The sequence below is a fragment of the Buteo buteo genome, chromosome Z, assembly GCF_964188355.1.
Source record: "Buteo buteo chromosome Z, bButBut1.hap1.1, whole genome shotgun sequence".
NCBI lineage: Eukaryota > Metazoa > Chordata > Aves > Accipitriformes > Accipitridae > Buteo > Buteo buteo.
Genome location: NC_134204.1, coordinates 26,658,135 through 26,676,975, shown reverse-complemented (window position 1 = coordinate 26,676,975; position 18,841 = coordinate 26,658,135). Strand labels below are relative to the sequence as shown.

The 18,841-nt window shown below is 37.9% G+C and overlaps 1 protein-coding gene across 1 annotated transcript in view; it reads right to left on the bottom strand.

The window, feature by feature from the left end:
* Positions 1-88: 88 nt before the first annotated feature.
* Positions 89-18,841, bottom strand: part of TBCA (tubulin folding cofactor A) — a 34,311-nt gene continuing 15,558 nt past the window's right edge. The window contains exons 2-4 of the mRNA XM_075019631.1: positions 15,494-15,599; positions 2,786-2,872; positions 89-1,276 (exon numbers count right to left, since the gene is read on the bottom strand). Of these exons, the coding sequence (XP_074875732.1) occupies positions 1,196-1,276; positions 2,786-2,872; positions 15,494-15,599 (274 nt within the window). The 3' untranslated portion in view covers positions 89-1,195. The remainder of the gene's footprint in view (positions 1,277-2,785; positions 2,873-15,493; positions 15,600-18,841) is intronic.

Sequence of the window (18,841 nt, the reverse complement as noted above, 5' to 3'; positions counted from 1 at the left end):
GCTTAAGAGTAATGGAGAACTAGACTTATTACTCTCAATGTGCTTAAGGTACACAAATAGAGGTACTGAAACTGCAGTTTACCCGAACTCAGGCAAATTAACAAAAAATTTTATTCAGAGTATTCAATATAGCACCACACAAAAGGAACACTGTGCTTTGTGTTGCCTTTAAGGAACATGCAAGAGCACTTTCAAACTAGAAAAACTAATGTAAAAAGCTTTCTTGTTCATCAGCAGAACATACTGTTTGCTGTTTAGAGAAGCTATTCTGAAAGAATCACAGCTTTTGTACATAAAAGTTTTAATGGTCTTCCAGGCAGATTAAGCATTGTTCCCTTACCCATTAGTTCTCTTTCACCTTCTGGGCTTTGAGCTTTGTTCAAAAACACCTCACTTAGGCCAAGGTGTTTTCAGGAAAAGCTTTCAGGCCAGAACTCTTACCAGGAGATCCAATCGACAACATACTAGTCAGCTGCTAAATTCTGTTTCTTGAAAAAGTAACAGTATTTTGATCAATGGTAATTGTGTGAATTGGGCTCTACGAATCAACGCCAGGCAAATTGAAAAAGACTTGGAATCAGCTCTTAATTCTGTGTTGGGCTCAAAGATAAACAAGGAGTACATACTTAATAAAACTACAGATAAATTGCATCATAGAAAAAAGATGGGTGACTTTGAAGGGTCATTTAGTCCACCTCCTCTTTCAGTACAGATTGTTATGCTATAATGGCTTGAAATTATTTCAGATATAAGGTGCTTCTAAAGCCCATGGCAGAGGGGTTGGAACCAGATGATCTTTAAGGTCCCTTCCAATCCAAACCATTCTATGATTCTATTTCATTCTAAAGTATTTATTGGTCCTTCACATTCCTTACATAGCTAAACATTGTTTCTTAGCCTGAACTGTTCAGATTAAGTTCTGTATATTAGCTATTACACTATTATGCTTACATTAAATTGGCTTTATTTTTCCTTTTTGTAATCAAGGTGAACTGGAAATGTTTCTATTTTGCCTGAATATGGAACACACAGATGTTTCAGAACATCATTTATTTGATGCATCTTGCAGTTAGAGAAAGGCCAGTTTGCATAAAGGGAACCTTAGCAAGTCAACAATAGTAATAAAGCCATAGTCAAATGAAAGTGTGGAATAGACCTACTGCTAATGCATATAAAGAGAGTACTGAAAGACTTTCTAGGCTTTCAGCTTCACTGACTCCAGTATGGAACGTGCTTCTTTATACTCTTCGGCTTCTTCCAATTCTTTTTCATTTTCCTAGAATCAAAAACAAAATTTTTGAAGTACTTTGGAATTAATTGACATGGCATTAAATTTAAGAAGGTTAACTATGAAAATGAAAAAATGAAAAAAACCTGGTAACAACGGACAAGGAGAAGGCTGAGGTACTCAACAACTATTTTGCCTTGGCCTTCACTGGCAACCTCTCTTCCCATACCTCTCAAGTGGATGGACTGCAGTCCCTTCCAACCCAAACCATTCTATCATTCTATGAAACAAGGGATATATCATTATTGAAAACACTAGTTCTACATGACTCAAAGCACAGGTAATTTCTTTTATCCTACTTAAGGTCCAGGATAATGGCTGTTATGTGTGATTTGACCTATGCATACCTTTATTTAATTCTGTTAAATGTTTAAGACCAAGGACAGCATAACTGGAATAAATAACAACAGACCTCAGAACAAGAGTACTGTTAGGAAAAAGCTTAAGCAGATTGACAATTGAAAAAACATACTACTATACAGTTGATTTTAGTGAAAGCATTGAAGGTGAGCTAAGCACAGAAAGCAACTCTTGAAGACTTCCAAATTCTTAACAACAATAGTAACTCCCCCCCATTCCTTGTTTTAAGTTTGTACAGCATGCTGTGTGGATCAATAGCACCACTTCTGCATGCCACTGAAATCTAGACCAGCTAACTGTTAAGTAACTAGTTAAATGACAGAAGGACTCTAAATCCTGCCAGGTACTGAGCATTTATTTTGGAAAACAGTAGAGGCATACTACCTGACTATAAGACACCTTGAATTTTCCTTTGAGAAGGGATTTGCATTTTAGCCATCAAATGTGTCTGGGGCTTAATTTAGGGTATATATTTTTAGCCTCACAGAAGCATTTACATGTGTAGCTGAGTTTTTGATGAGAAGGCAGTTTTTAAAGTAAGCATGATGATCTCCAAACTTAGTATAGTTTCAGTGAATCTATTTGTACAAGATACTATTATTCCTGCAGATACTTGTATCTTAAAAATGTGGCACTAGTGGTCACCTCACTAATAAAACATAAAGCAGTACTCAGCAAGGACTCAGCTGTCTTGTTTCTTGTGCATAGCATAACAGAAGTAGTAAGCAAAGCATTTTGACTATTTCAGTTCACTACAAGCATATTATATACACCTACACTATCTAGAAAACTACCTAAAGTGGGTGAACTATTTTTTATGAATGTGTAACTAGCACAGGAATTCAGAGTCCATTCTAGCAGTTCAGTATTTAAGTGTATGTTGAGTGTACATTCCATTAAAGACAGTTTCTAATATTCTAACACACAGTTTTCATAGACTGAAGACCAAGTCTGCAAAGACAATTATCTAAAATGAAATATTGGGATGTTATAGGATGCTAGTCTTGGGACCTATAAAAAGTAATTCTTCAATCCAGTTCTAATATGCTGCAATTGCACTGTAGACAAGCATGTTTATCCAAGTTCATCAAGGAACAGCAGCATTTCTTGATCAGTGGGTTATGGTGTTATACTTACTAGTAGCTGAGTAAGATCTGCATGTGCAACTTCTAATCTGCGCTGGCAGTCAGGAATCATCATTCGTGACTCTTGTAAGATCTCGATCTGTGAAAATTGGAGGCCAATGAAATGAGAATGTATTCCAGATAGGAACATTATTTTTTAAGATAAGTCTTTACTCTGAAAAATCAGTAGTCTGGTCATCATCTAGGAACTTCAGAACAGTTGTACCTATTTTCTGAATAGGCTTTCTTATTAAAAGATACTCACTTAGCATAATTGCTTAAAACTCTGTTAATTTGCAGGACACTTCTTCTGTTTACTTTGTGCTTAATTATAGTATTAAGTGCAAAGGAGTATTTAGAATAACTTTTCCCTTAGGAAAAAAGTACTGCTAGTAAGCTTTTCATACAGCATTTGTTAAAAAGGCTATTTAAAACAAACTTTCTCCTGCTGTCGTGAAGCAGCTTCATCCAAAATGGGATCAGCTGGTTATATAAATATCTCCTGCATCTTTTGGGTAATAAAGAAAAACAGGGTTCAGATAATACCACATAGAGATAATTACTGCATGAAAAAAGTTATTGAGTTATTGATCACATTGTGTGCACACTGCAGGAGGCTCTGACTGAAAGACAAAGGTAAAGAAAAATGAAAACCAAAGACCAGCAGGCTCTATTTTTGATGCTTATCATGCATAAAAAGTTATTACTTATCCTTGTGCTTCATTTTACGAGAAAGATTATTCTCACCATGCACTTTGAACAAAATTACTAAACTGGCACCCCACTGAATCTGAACATCCTGCCTCCTCCTGCAGAAAACAACTTCAGATTTAAACAAGGGAACATTTATTTCATGGAACATTTCTGGATCTGAAATCCAGCCACTGAGAAGAAAAGGTATGCAGATTTTTCACTAATGTTAAATCTGTTTAGAAATGAAAATCTGTTAGATATTTAAATATGAAACCTCTTCTGTATTCAGGATAACATGCAACAGAAGGTGTTCCCTTTCAATACCTTACTTCATTCTGTCTGTCATTCCTACATTGTATTCTCCTTTCAGTATTAATGCTGCTGTACTGAAGGGTCATTGTAAAAGGGAAGATAAGCTACAGCTAAGAATGTATTTATGCATACAGGAAAGCCTTACGTAGTAAAGCATTATCACAATGTTTTTAAGTGTCATATATTTAAATTCTTAGTTCAAGTAATTTTTGAGAGAAAGCATTTAAAAACTTTGTTTCTCATTTTCTTTCAGTGAATCTAGGGCAAAACCTGTCTAATGAAGCAAAGATGGGTGACAAGTATTTAAAAAAAGAAAAAAAAGATAAGCACACCCAAGTTCTAGTTTTCATTGGTATTATCACTTTTCTTTTAAGCATTCGGTGTTGGACTGTATTAAAAATAAGACTAGGAACTCTGCACATTACCCTTTCAGCAATGAATTAATAAATAAAGGTTTGTAACTTCAGTAGAATGAGGTGTGCCATAAACTGCATGAGATGATGCCTTCTGCTTTATGTAGTAGAAATTTGTTCTATAAAGAATACCTACAGGAGTGAGACTATCCAATAAAGGCTTCCTTGGGCCAGCATTGCTAAATAGTTGTGTATTATAAAGCTGGTAGATGAAAAGTAGTAACTTATTTGATATATGCCACTCAATCAGTGATCTGGGAAGGCATATAAACCTAGCATCTGTAAACTGTAGTCCTGGCTGCCGTAAGAAAAGAGCAAAACTACCCCAGTCACTCTGTTCAAAACAGAATTTGACTGAGATCCAAAGGGGTAGCTGGGTTTTATTTACATTTGCCTGCAGTTATGCAATAATAAAAAACATAAGGATGATAAATCCTGGAACCATACTCAGTAGGTGCAAACAGTTGGAGACTGGAACAGGAATTTTGTGGAACCAATATTATTAGTTGATTACCAAACTATCTATGTGAACTTTGATAACTTCTGCATAAACCACAATTTTTCAAGTAATGCTGATAATCCCAAATAGATCATTTACTGTTACAAATGTATATAATAAAGCAAATTCAAATGCTCAAATAATTAGATAAGCTTTAGGACTGGAATTTTTAAAGTGTTTGCTCTCCAAATTCTATCAAAATTCTATCAAACTTTCTGACTGAACTCTAAGGAGCTTAAATTATAAGCAGGTCACAGAGGAAGTTATTACATGAAAACTGATCTAACTTTGCAAAGAACCATAAATATCTGCAAGGTTTCTGTGAATTACAATGCCAAACAGAAATATTATAAAAAAGTAAAGTAACTGAAGTGCATCTAAATACAGTGTTAAGACAAAAGCAATAAAGCACAAAAATATGTACAGGGAGAAGCAAATTGTATGTGCTGTCAGTAAGTGCACACAGGACCAAAAGAGCTATTGTGGCTACAGTGAGGATGACATCCCCTTTCCTTTAAGTGTACTGAGAAAGCCACTTAAACAAATCTCTTCAACCTGCCACATTTCTAGTCAGTTGTCTTTCAGGATTCAAGGTATTTCTACTAAGGGAGCAGATGTCTGGCATCTTTCAAAAGAAAGCAGTTTCCTCAGATGTGATGGAGCTCTCTAACTGTTGGGGTGTATATAGCCTATTTACTAAACACGATGTGGATTTTTTGTAAATTGGATCAGATGTCAAAGAACTGGTGTGCATAATGCACTATCAGTAGCCTTCAATCTGTTTCCCATAAATTCCAGATTGCAGTGACAGATAAAGCAGAACAGATGCAAATATACAGATCCACCTACCAGTTGCTTAAGTGGAAGGGCACCATAACTAAAATCAGACAATTACTTCACACATTCAAAATAAGCACAAAGGCCAAACATGACTCTGTGCGAAACAGCTGAGGAGGTAATACCCAAAGCTTTAAGCATATGCAACTTTGATTTTTAGCAGGTCCTACAATGAAAGTTCAAAGCTACTAACTTTAGGCAGATCAGAGCTGCTCACAAGAGGCAGACTCTCTACTTCCTAGATCAAGCAAGTACTTATACTAAAACAAATATTTGATAATTTAAGAATACAAATAATTATTTCTGTGTATGAGTGTTGACACCAAGTATTCTGCAACAGGAAGCTATTTTGCTCAGCCTGATATGTATTGTATAATGGGGACATCATTTTTATCAACTTCAAAAATATGGAAGCAGAGTTTGGTTTTATTTTTTTCCCAGCTGACCCACATCTAACCAAGAGATTTAGAGATATGCAGTTCCACAAATAACTTGAAAACAACAACAAGAATACCTCCATAGGGGTCTCTGTCTTTCCTTGATCTTGGAAGGACAGCCTAATAAACTACTGGGTCACAGGGTATAGCGACAATATTGCTTTATATGACAGGAGTGGTGTTCTAAACACAAGAGCTAGGCTAAAAAATGTGATAAATGTGAATGAGTCATATATGTACCAAATATATATACACACATAAATATGTATTCATGCTTTTAAATACTGCCTCATAATCACTTGCCCTTTGACTGTTGCACAGATAATCATAACAGTATGGATCTACTCAAAGATGGTAGGGAAGAAAAGAAAAAGACATGCAAATAATTCAGTTTGCTAAGAAAAGTGCTACTGGTTTGAACTTCTTTTCATGAGAAATTTGTAAACCACTTGGAATCCATCGACTAATTACAACCATATCTGATGGAAGGACCCAAAAGAAAAAAGGCCATCTCTAAGTATCACGAACACCAACGGTTCCAAAATTAAGAATCCTACTAAGTTAGAGATTGTAGCACAAAGTAAAGAGTCATGCTAAGGCTACTGGTTGACTTATCAACATATTTGTGACTTAAATCTACAGCATGGTATTACTTCTTGCCTCACTAGTAACCAGGGAACATAAAGGCCCAAGGTGCTGGGCCAGGATGGTGGCACAGTGACATAGTGATGTAGGAGAAAAAAACCCCAAACATACATAAAAACTGTAGGAAACCAAGTTTTATTACTTCTACTTCCTTTGAAGCAACTAGTTTTATTTTCACATAGGCCCAAAAGAAGCTTGAGCTATCCACAAATACAGGATACATGAGCACACTGCAGTCCGTTGTAGGTGAGTTGTCAAATATGTTGATCAAAACACTTCTGAAAGACCATGAAGAAAAGCTTGCAGTACAGAATTAGAGAACGTTGTTTTGTTTCTATAGTGCTTGAGCACTTCAAGAACTGAAATGGCCATGTATCAACCACAAACAACCTACCATTTGTATCAAGAAAGCCGAAGGAGAAGAAAATACTCTAGATCTAATGCCTCAGTATTTCAAATGAGCTTTCTCTGCAGCTCCTCTCAGGTGAGGGCTAATCCTGTTTCCTCTAAAGCAGATCTCTTTAGGACATAAAAGGCAGAAAGGTTCCTTTGGTCTTTTCGGAAAACAGTTTGTCACTGGCTGTTTTCCACTAGTGTACAACTGTCAGGTTTTCTTCATTGTCAGCAGTGGGGGATGGAGGGAGAACACCACATGACTTAAAGCTAAAAAATGGAGATACTTTTCAGAGGACAGAAGCAAAACTCTATGTCCTCCACTGAAAGAGTTTTTAATTAAACACACTGTATCACAAATTACAGATACTGTTCCTTTAAAATTAACTTAGAGAATGATAAAGGAATTATCCATTACAGAAAGTTGTCATTTAATCATCAGGCAGCACATTTCCTTCCAGCAACTCAAAATGCTACCTGAACAGATCCATGTTGATGCAAGTATAAACCTCACCCTGTAAACAGGTGAGAGGTGGTAAACATCTGAATGAAGAGGTCTCTTTGGGAATGACGTAAAGAAAACACTGAAAAAACAAAGACTTGCTTTCCCAACAAGAATAGCTCAAACTTGTTAGAACAAATAGCCAAATTTTCTCTCTGTCCGCCCCCCCCCGCCCGCCAACTTTTTGTGGGGGAGGTTGAGGGGGTTGGGGTTTTTTTCTTTGTAGATTTTTTGGGGTTGGTTGTTAAGATAAGCTATAGATCCTGAATCTATGCTTAAAATAATGCATGCTTTGCTAAAAGGTAGCAGGCTGGTTAGGAGATGTTTTAGAATAAATAAGCTTGAAGGTTTGGGAGAAGTCCCTCATCTGTTTTGTGCAGGTGAGATACCTGGGGAAATATTTGTGCTAAAATTGGAAGCAGAACAGACATGGGAAGTTCCCTAGATAGAAGGCAGAAAAGTCAAGTCCAGATTTTTCTCCCTCTAGAGCACAGGAAACGCGAGCCCAACTGAAAAAGAAATTAATCATGTCCCATTGTAGTGGCATTTCTACCATTCCATTTCTACCACAGGAATGTTGCCATACTAACTTATTCCAAATACTGCACGAGTGCCTTTAATCTTCAGCATAAAGTCTGGAATCCAAACCTGCCTAGATAAAAAGGAAAACAACCTTTGGAAAACGGAAGGCAAAAAGGAGGATCACAGTCATGTTTTTTCATCATTTGGTCTGTTTCAGAAAGCACATCAGGCAATAAAACCAAAGTTTGAAAGCATTTTTAATATCACCTGTGTGTTAGGAATATTATTCTGTACTTAGTACAGAGAATTCCAAGTTGCTAGCTTTTAAGGAAACAAACTATGCTTGTTAAGGATGCTGTCCAAATACATAAAGGGGAACATTAGACTCTTCATTATTATTTCCACTGCCTCTTTACCTAAGCAACTAGAGCTACCTTCCAGATTATTAAGCAAAGATCATATGTTCTTAGGGGAAAAAAAATAAATTATGGAAATAATCAGAAACTGAAGTGAAACTGTATGTTTCAGCTAATCTGACTGTATTTGGTTGGTGAGAAGAATGAAACTTTGTTTGAACCAATCAGGTGGGGACTGGAAAGAGCTAAAAATGTAAAAAGCCAACTGAGTTAACAGGAATATTTCTTTGGGGCTTAATAGACATTTAAAAATGAAAAAGTTACAGAACATTACAATGTTCCTTTCAGCGAGAACTCCTCCAGTAACAAGATTAGCAGCAAATTCTCATCTTCCACAGTAATTCTCCAAAACAATATACATTGTTTCCAAATGTATTTCTTTTTAGCTGTTTCAAGAGCTACTCTACATTTCACTCAACAAAGCAAGAGAAATACTGCTGTTTTCACTAATGCTTGTAAAAAACCTCTGTATTAGCAAGATGTACTTTATGTACACTTATGTACTCTTTGACACGCAGATACTAAATTCTATGTTAAGTCCATTGGATTTTTAATTCATCTGGAGAAGTAATTTGGAACTGTAGGATAGCTTTTTAAAAAACAAAAATTTATCATTTATCAGTAAAAGTGCTGACAGTTAACAAAAACACCAGAGTACATCTACAATCCCACTGAGAGGAAACAAGGAGTAGATACCTCAGGCTTTTCCCACACTCAGAAGCCTCGAGATAAAAGCATTAGCTGGGAAAGGATGTTCATTTATGTACAAGACCCATCAACAACTACAGAAATACATAAAACTACTGGTTCCTACCATTAGTCTGCTCTCATGAGTGATTACAGTGTGAAAATTTTCTATTAAAGTATTACAAAGCTCTGTGTAAAATCTTCATATATTGAGAATCATTACAAATGCATAGAAACTAAGGCTTCATTATGAAAAAATCCACACGGAGGTACAATTGCACTACTTGTTGCTACCAGTCACGGTTCTTCATGACCCTCTACAGAAAATATATGCAGAGTTTACACCTGGTGGAATATATCAAAAGTCTTTAAATATTTTTTCCTGACTTCTACAAACCTGATAAATTTTGTATAAAATAGTTCAGTTTTTAATAAAATATTAAATTGAAAACAATCTTATTAAAGTACTTAATAACCCTTTTTCCTACAAGTCTGATGGTTGAAGATAATGTGATTTTGAGATATAAAATCTTTTTCTTTCATAGCCTTTTTTTTCCAAATACTGCTCTTCATTTATTATGTTTTTTTCCTGCAAATTTGGCTCAAATGAATTGTTACAAGATTTCCCCTAAATTCTAAATTTCTCATCTGCCTTTTGTAGACAAAACCCCAGATGATAGCAGACTGATTTTTTTTTAAATAAGGTGTAAGTGATGGAAAAGGAAGGGCTTCCTTGCCCCTCACCCATCCTGAATTTAGCTGATGTGAGTTGAGGCACAGCAAGCAGTGCAAATACAACCTGCACCCAGGACAATGGTAGTATAGGGGAGTTACAGGTGAAAAATAGGTGCAGACCCCTCAAGTTATGAGGCAAAACACTCAGTGAGTGAAAGGTCTGGCTTTATTGAAAGCATAGTGTTACCACAGTGGGAGCCCTGGGACACTGATGCTAATCAAAATGTGGACCTGACACAGCAGAGCCCTGCTTGGTAGTGAAGCTCAAAGGAAAGCACTGCAGGGGCAGATAATACAACTTGTGCCAATTAACATATCCTACAAATGCAAAGGCCTGTTTTGCTTATTAGTGAACTTGCTGACATACTGCAGGTGCTGTTGTCCAAATTCCAAGATCCATCTTCAGGCTGGTGCCCATGCAAAGGTGAGAGAAGATGAGGGGGGAAGCAAATTATCCTGGCTTACTCTGACAATGAGGTAAAACATGCTTGGGACTCTACATATTCAGATGGGAGGAAGGGAACTATTCTGGTTACCTTAACAAAGTCTTCTCGCACCCTACAACAGGGTCTTCAAATTATAATCTTGGTCAGTGTATACCAGCACTGCAAGAAAACTGTCCTTTTTGTTTCTCTGATACTGAATCTGCTCCTCATTAAGTAAATCTGTCTGGACAGCACAGGTGAAAGCTAGTATCTAACAACTGCCAACTACACCAGCTGGTCACTGCATCAGCTAGAGATCACTTGAGTTCACATGAACCACAAGCTGCCCCACTGCATAAGGAGTTAGGGCAAAAATATTGAGTAAAACCGTAACTATTGTACAACAAAGGGACTGATCCCTCCTTACATACCAGACACACCCTGTAGTCTACATCTGCTGTAGGAATGGCATTATTAATTTTAAAGTAAAATTTCCTGTAGTCACTTCTGTACTGTTAAACCGTATGTTCTACTGCAGACTTGTAACTAGAAAGCTAAAGGAGAAGAGTAGTACATTAAGAGGTGAGTAATGCTTTTAAGCTTTTTAAGCAGCCCTCCCTCAACTCTGGATTGATTTGTATATACATATCTGATTTAGCTGATACCTCAGCTAAAATAATAGTTAAAATTATTCTCCTAGTCTCAAATGATTGAATTCATTCCCATCTCCCAAAGGTTACTTTTCATTACTGAAGTAAAACCATAACCATATTTTTAAATAAATACAGTTATTCAGATTAGGAATTATTAACTAAAAACAATTCTTAAAATATGTAACTACAGATATTTTTCCTGAAGAACATGTCAAAGTGTTAAATCTATCCAAAATATGGTTCTGAGCAAACTCTGCTGGTATTATATAATTTTATTTAGAGTAACAGATTTGATCCTATGAAAAGCGTGTGCATTGTTTCTGAGCCTCCAAATTCTTCATAACCTAAAATATTAACAAATTCCAGAATGCAAAGTGCACTAAAAGAACAAGAAGTGAAGTCATCATTGGAGGAACTCATTGCTTTCAAAGTGGATCAGGCAATTTCTGAATGAATCAAGACTGTTCTCTGTGAAGGCTTTTGTAATTGGTCTCCGAGAATACCTTCAAGTAGTGTGTAACATTTCATTTCACAGAAGTTCACAGCCTCCACTGTTTTTGACTTTGATGATATCTTGCAGGTCACTGCGGAAATATCACAGTGCAGTCAAATAATCTGATGAATGGGGGACACTAAAAATGGGAATTGCATTCATTAGTTCTTGTTAGCACCAGCAGATCTTCAGAAAGACTACTATTTTTTAGGATCTTACTTACAGTCTCAGTCCATGGTGAGGCAGAAGACAGCTCAGCTCTATAAATACAATTCTTTATTTGTATACAAATTCTTTATTTCTGTTTCTTTCCCATGGTATAATGAAAGCAAGGCAGGTCATAGGCACATGAACTGAAATCTGAACTTACCAAAAATTTGCTTTAGCTTGTTCTAAAAGAGCTTTCTCCGACCTTGTTTTTATTAATTTTTATATTTGAGTTTTGTTTAATCTATTCTTCCCTTGTTTGAACGGGGGAATGGGAAAACGGGGGAATGGGAAAACGGGGGAATGGGAAAACGGGGGAATGGGAAAACGGGGGAATGGGAAAACGGGGGAATGGGAAAACGGGGGAATGGGAAAACGGGGGAATGGGAAAACGGGGGAATGGGAAAACGGGGGAATGGGAAAACGGGGGAATGGGAAAACGGGGGAATGGGAAAACGGGGGAATGGGAAAACGGGGGAATGGGAAAACGGGGGAATGGGAAAACGGGGGAATGGGAAAACGGGGGAATGGGAAAACGGGGGAATGGGAAAACGGGGGAATGGGAAAACGGGGGAATGGGAAAACGGGGGAATGGGAAAACGGGGGAATGGGAAAACGGGGGAATGGGAAAACGGGGGAATGGGAAAACGGGGGAATGGGAAACTCAAGGGCAGCCTTGGCTGCAGTGACCATGAGATAGTGGAGTTCAAGATCCTTGCAGCAGTGAGGAGGGTGCACAGCAAGCTTGCTACCCTGGACTTCAAGAGAGCAGACTTTGGCCTCTTCAGGGATCTGCTTGGTAGAGAACCATGGGATAAAGCCCTGGAGGGAAGAGGGGCCCAAGAAAGCTTGTTAATATTCAAGGGTCCTCCAAGGGTCCTCCAAGCTCAAGAACAATGCATCCCAACAAAGAGGAAGTTGAGGAAAAACACCAGGAGGCCTGCATGGGTGAACAAGATGCTCCTGGACAAATTCAAACACAAAAAGGAAGCCTACAGAAGGTGGAAGCAAGGACAGGTAGCCTGGGAGGTATACAGAGAAATTGTCCGAGCAGCCAGGGATCAGGTTAGGAAAGCTGAAGTCCTGAGAGAATTAAATCTAGCCAGGGACATCAAGGGCAACAAGAAAAGCTTCTATAGGTATGTTGGTGATAGAAGAAAAACTAGGGAAAATGTGGGCCCTCTCCTGAAGGAAGCGGGAGACCTGGTTACCTGGGACATGGAGAAGGCTGAAGTACTCAATGACTTTTCTGCCTCAAGTCTTCACCGGCAAGTGCTCCAGCCACACCACCTAAGTCACAGAAGGCAAAGGCAGGGACTGGGAGAGTGAAGAACCACTCACTGTAGGAGAAGATCAGGTTCAAGGCCATCTAAGGAACCTGAAGGTGCACAAGTCCATAGGACCTGATGAGATGTATCTGCTGGTCCTGAGGGAACATCGTATTTGAGAAGTTGTGGCAGTCCGGTGAAGTTCCTACTGACTGGAAAAGGGGAAACATAACCCCCATTTTTAAAAAAAGGGGAAAAAAGGAAGACCCAGGGAACTACAGGCCAGTCAGTCTCACCTCTGTGCCTGGCAAGATCATGGAGCAGATCCTCTGGAAACTATGCTAAGGCACATGAAAAATAAGGAGGTGACTGGTGACAGCCAACATGGCTTCATTAAGGGCGAATCATGCCTGACAAATTTGGTGGCCTTTTATGACGGCGTCACACCGTTGGTGGATAAGGAAGATCAATTGATGTCATCTGCCTGGACTTTTGCAAAGCATTTGACACTGTCCCACACAACATACTTGTCTCTAAATCGAGACATGGATCTGATGGATAGTCCACTCGGTGGATATGGAATTGGCTGGATGGTCGCACTCAAAGGGTTGCGGTCAAAGGCTCAATGTCCAAGTGGAGAGCAGTGATGAGTGGCATTCCTCAGGGGTCACTATTGGGACTGGTGCTGTTCAACATCTTTGTCAGAGACATGGACAGTGGGATTGAGTGCACCCTCAGCAAGTCTGCTGATGACATCAAGCTGTGTGGTGCAGTCGACACGCTGGAGGGAAGTGATGGCATCCAGCAGGACCCTGATAAGCTAGAAAAGTGGGCCTGTGCGAACCTCATGAAGTTCAACAAGGCCAAGTGCAAGGTCTTGCACATGGGTTGGGGCAATCCCAAGCACAACTACAGGCTGGGCAGAGAATGGATTGAGAGCAGCCTGCAGAGAAGGACTTGGGGGTGTTGGTTGACGAGAAGCTCAACATGACCCAACAATGTGTGTTTGCAGCCCAGAAAGCCAACTGTATCCTGGGCTGCATCAAAGAAGCATGACCAGCAGGTCGAGCGATGTAATTCTTCTTCTCTACTCCGCTCTTGTGAGACCCCACTTGGAGTACTGTGTCCAGCGCTGGGACCCCCAGCACAAGAAGGACATGGACCTGTCGGAGTGAGTCCAGAAGAGGGCCACAAAGATGATCAGAGGGCTGGAGCACCTCTTCTATGAAGACAGGCTGAGAGAGTTAGGGTTGTTCAGCCTGGAGAAGAGAAGGCTCCAAGATGACCTTATAGCAGCTTTCCAGTACCTAAAGAGGGCCTATAAGAAAGCCGGAGAGGGACTTTTTACAAGGGCATGTAGTGAAAGGACAAGGGGTAATGACTTTAAACTGAAAGAGGGTACATTTAGATTAGAGGTAAGGAAATTCTTTACTGTTAGGGTGGTGAGGCACTGGAACAGGTTGCCCAGAGAAGTTGTGGATGCCCCATCCCTGGAAGTGTTTAAGGGCAGATTGGATGTGGCTTTGAGCAACCTGGTCTAGTGGAAGGTGCCCCTGCCAATGGCAGGAGGTTTGGAACTAGATGATCTCAAAGGTCCCTTCCAACCCAAACCATTCTATGATGCTATGATCCATTCTATGAACAGTACATTAGGTTTTATAACATGAGGACACCAGACTATTGAAACAAGTGAAAATAATTTTAATTTATAATTTCAGTTTCTGTGAACGTTTAAGAGAAAATATCTTGGAAATTCTTGTGAAAAACACATAGTTAAAAGATAACATATTTAGTTGAAAGAATAGAAAGGCCACAGTTAAACACAGGCATGCCACACTTCTGTAAAGAATAAACACAAATCTCCCAAATCCAAGCCTCCTCCCAGTGAGAAGGAAACTTGACGCTCCTTTTCCTTCCAAAAGGGCATGTACCAGCTGTCTGCAACCACTGTCCTTTCTGGGAAACCTTCCAAGAAAAATTTAATCATATTGTAATAGTGACAGTAAACCATGGTCGTAAGCAGATGAAACTACAGCATGCACCTTGCTAGTCAGTGACTTCGCTATAAACTCTAGCAGCTGCTAGAAGCAGCTGCCTATCCATTGCTCACTCTCTTTGAGCTCTGTGATTTTACCAAAAAGGGATACTAGTATACTCAAGAGTTGAAATGTTTCATCTTCATATTAACTATCAAGCATTCTCACTTCACTGTAACATTTGCACTTACCAGCAAGCACTTAAGTCTACCTAAATGCATGCAGACCATGTATTTTCATGTTCTTGGTCTTTCTGAGAAAGCGAGTTCATGATGGCCTCATACACGCTGTTAGTGAATGATAGCCAAGTGCTAAGTAATCCATCCATATGCAGTCTCCTTATAATTTAACAGTTCTGGAGTAAAGGAAGTTTCTGCAAATCCTTATTATGACTTTTATAATTGATTTAGTCTAGATAAAGGATTTTAGTCTAGTATTTATATAACAGGAGTCTGGAAAAAAGTACAGGAGATTCTTTTATTTAAGGATGACTATGATTAACTGAAAGCAAAGAAGGATTTTACAAAACAAGTTCTAGGATATTTTACCTGCTTTTTAATTCCATAATCATCACATGCTTCAGCTTTCATTTTTTCAATCTTTTCTTCTTGCTGTTTTGCTTCTTTTTCATACATAACTTTTTCTTTTGCCAATCTGCAATTAAACCAAGCGATCATGTTAATCTGGTTCTATTACAGTAAAAAGTTACACCACTGATAACACCCCACCTCCGAAAGCCACAGCCCTGTAAGATAAGACACAGTTTTATAAAAAAAGGCTCTTAACCACTGCAAAAAACTGCATCTAGGAAATGCTGAATTTAGGTATAATGTATAATAATTTTTATGAGAATAATTTAAATTAAAAACATTTTTAAAGATTCTCTGTGGGCTTATCCATATGGAATATCCTAAAAAACCTATATATTGGTACTTCATTTCAAATACGTAACAGAAACAGATAAACTGCCTTGTAGATCTGGATGACTGCTAACGAAGACAGTAGTACAGAGAAGAAAGCAATCTATCTCAAAAAAGTCCTCACATCATAGGTAGCCAAAACAAAAAATATTAAGATGTCTACAAAGACAACATTGTTATAATCTGCTGTTACATCAGCATTCACCAGACTTTCTCAACATCATCCAGGTTCTGATAGTTTTGCAAGGGACCTGTATTGGCTGCTATAGTCATGTGGTCTTTCCTCTTTCCTATTCATTACTAAATAATGCCACTGCACCTATGTTATTGGATGAATAACAATAGACATCCTTCTTAGTAGTAACTTTGAAAAAAGTTATCACATATAAATGAAAAGAATCAGCACTTTCAGGTTCACAAATTGTGATCCCAGAACATCTTTTTCCCAATCACTACATTGTTTCCCATACTAGTTTTTGTACAAAATAATGAAAAGTAAAATTCCCAAATTATGCAGTAGCCTCATAGTCTTATGTTCCTTTAAGTATTTTCTCTATTTACCTTGATGTTGGTTTGAGGGTTATAGACAAAAGTAACAGTTCCATAATTTACATTATAGCAAATTTCTTTGTGGCCTATCTTTCAAAGGGAAAAGAATCCATCTTTTAATCATAACAATGGATCCATACTTGGGAGCAGGATGCTTTTTGCTAATGAGCATAGAATCACGAGAAATGTAAAAAATTTTGAAGGTCAGAGAGAATAGTAAGGTAGTCTAGTCTGATGCCTTACAGTAATTTTTACATTGCAATCCCATTATCAAACTTTATTATTTGTTGTTACTGCAATTTTGCTGTTGCATCTCCCACTTTGTTACGTATGTTCATTAGGTATATCTTGGATTGCATAATGCCAGATCTGAACCAAAACATCCTTCAGGATCTGGAGAATAACTAATTTCTGATCAGCTAATTCAGGACCAAAACAAACACTGAGATGCTATTGCAAACCAGAGAGTGTACCAAAAAAAAAAAAATTCCTTCCCCAAACAAGAGTAAGCATCAGATCAGCCTATTGTTTAAGGAGAACTTAACAGCCAAAAGAACGTAATCAGATCCAAGAAGCAAAGGCTATATTATACAAATGAAAAGAGTATAAATAAAGGTCTAGTAGAGAGCTTCATGGTCACGTTAGTGCATCAGAGCAAATTAATTCCTGATTTGTCACAGTTAAGTGCCCTACTAGAAATGCTGCTGAAGATGGACAGAATGGTACTTTTTGTGAATTGAAGCTGCTGAAAAGCACCACTGCAGTAATATCTTGAGAAATTCCAAAGAGAATATACTGATATTGCAACAGCAGGAACTCTCCCTGCTTTTGTAAGAGTTTATATAATCAAAAATTGTTTTGCTAAAACAGCCTTAAGCTGTGGCTCCACACAGTTGATCTAAGTTGGGCTGTGGCAGCCCACACCTGAACTCATTTCAACACTCATGGAGTCACACCATCAGAGAGGGCCTTCAGCCTTATGAAGAAGCTTTACCAGTGTGTAGAGCATGTACTGTAGGTATCACCTAGGCCAGTTTCTACAAGTCAGCCAAGTACTAGCTTTGAGAGGTAGCACTGGGGAAAGACAGCAGCCTAATTACTAATAATAAAGACACTAAATCAGTGGCTGTAATTCCAACTACTGGAACTAGCTCCAGTATTAGCATCAGCAAATATTGATTTAATAGAAGATGAGTTAATTGTTTGATCAAGGTTACTTGATTTAATTCCAGACAGTATTATTTGCTTCGCTATTTTTAGGTTCCAAAAAAGTTAATTTTAAGCAACCTGTGAGACAGACAAATCTTTTTTGAATGAGAACAGCAAATTCCCTTGAGGAACAGGGTGAGAAAGATACAATTAAATGCATTTTTTATGTTGATTCACTTACTGAAGTGTGTATGCCATTGAAACTAAAGGCAATGTGCATTTCTAAACCCAGCATTTTTAATTATTTTAATTTTTAGCTAAAACAAAAGGCACAATGTTTGTCATTACTTATGTTTGCATATTACGTTTTCACATTCACATCTCCTTCTATGCACACTGAGTTTTCAAACGGGCTGTTATTCAAATTTGCTTACTTTTATCAAACAGGAAAGGACTGCATGTTCTGGCCTAGTTTAGAACTTTATTTCTTGCCCACCTTTCTCTTATCTGGATACTTAAGAATTGCCTCCATATTTATCTATCTATTTCTGTAGTAATCGTACATTTCAGAAGCAGAATTTGAAACATTCTGCTTTCAAAAAAGGAAACACATGAAACCTGAAATATGAGACTGTTTTCTGTGACAAATTTTCCACTGCACTTTGTTCAGGAATCAGAATTGTCCAGTTTAACATTCCATTTATAATTTGTAAGATTGGGACACTGATGTTTAATGCTATTAAGAAGTTTTGATTTGAAAACATTTCCTATACTAGATCCTTCCTCTAGATGTCATGAAGCAATTCCTACTGAATATGTAGCTTGGGGAGATGCTAAATTAAATCAATAGCTTGCTTTCAAAAGGAAAGTGAAATTTTCATAATGGAGCAATACTACCCTTAATCACCTCTTAAAAATTTCAGCAGAATTATACACAAAAATACCCACATAATACTTTGTTCTTATCTTCTTCCTTCAGCCCTTTGTCTATCTAGAAACAAGATTCTGGGTTGGGTTTTTTTTTTGTTTGGTTGTTGGTTTTTTTTTCCCCGTGTGTGTTTTTGTTGTTGTTGTTCTGGTTTTGTTTGTTTTTTTGTTTTCTTTTCCCCAAAAAAGATTGAAATGGATACTAAACCAGAATCTTTATACATGGTGTGATCATACACAGTGAACAGAGTAAGAATAGCTCAGTAGGTATCAGAAAAAGCCAGACCATAATTTGTTGCATTTCAGGTACACGAGTCATTTACGGATGAAAAAACCTGCAATCATAAAAAC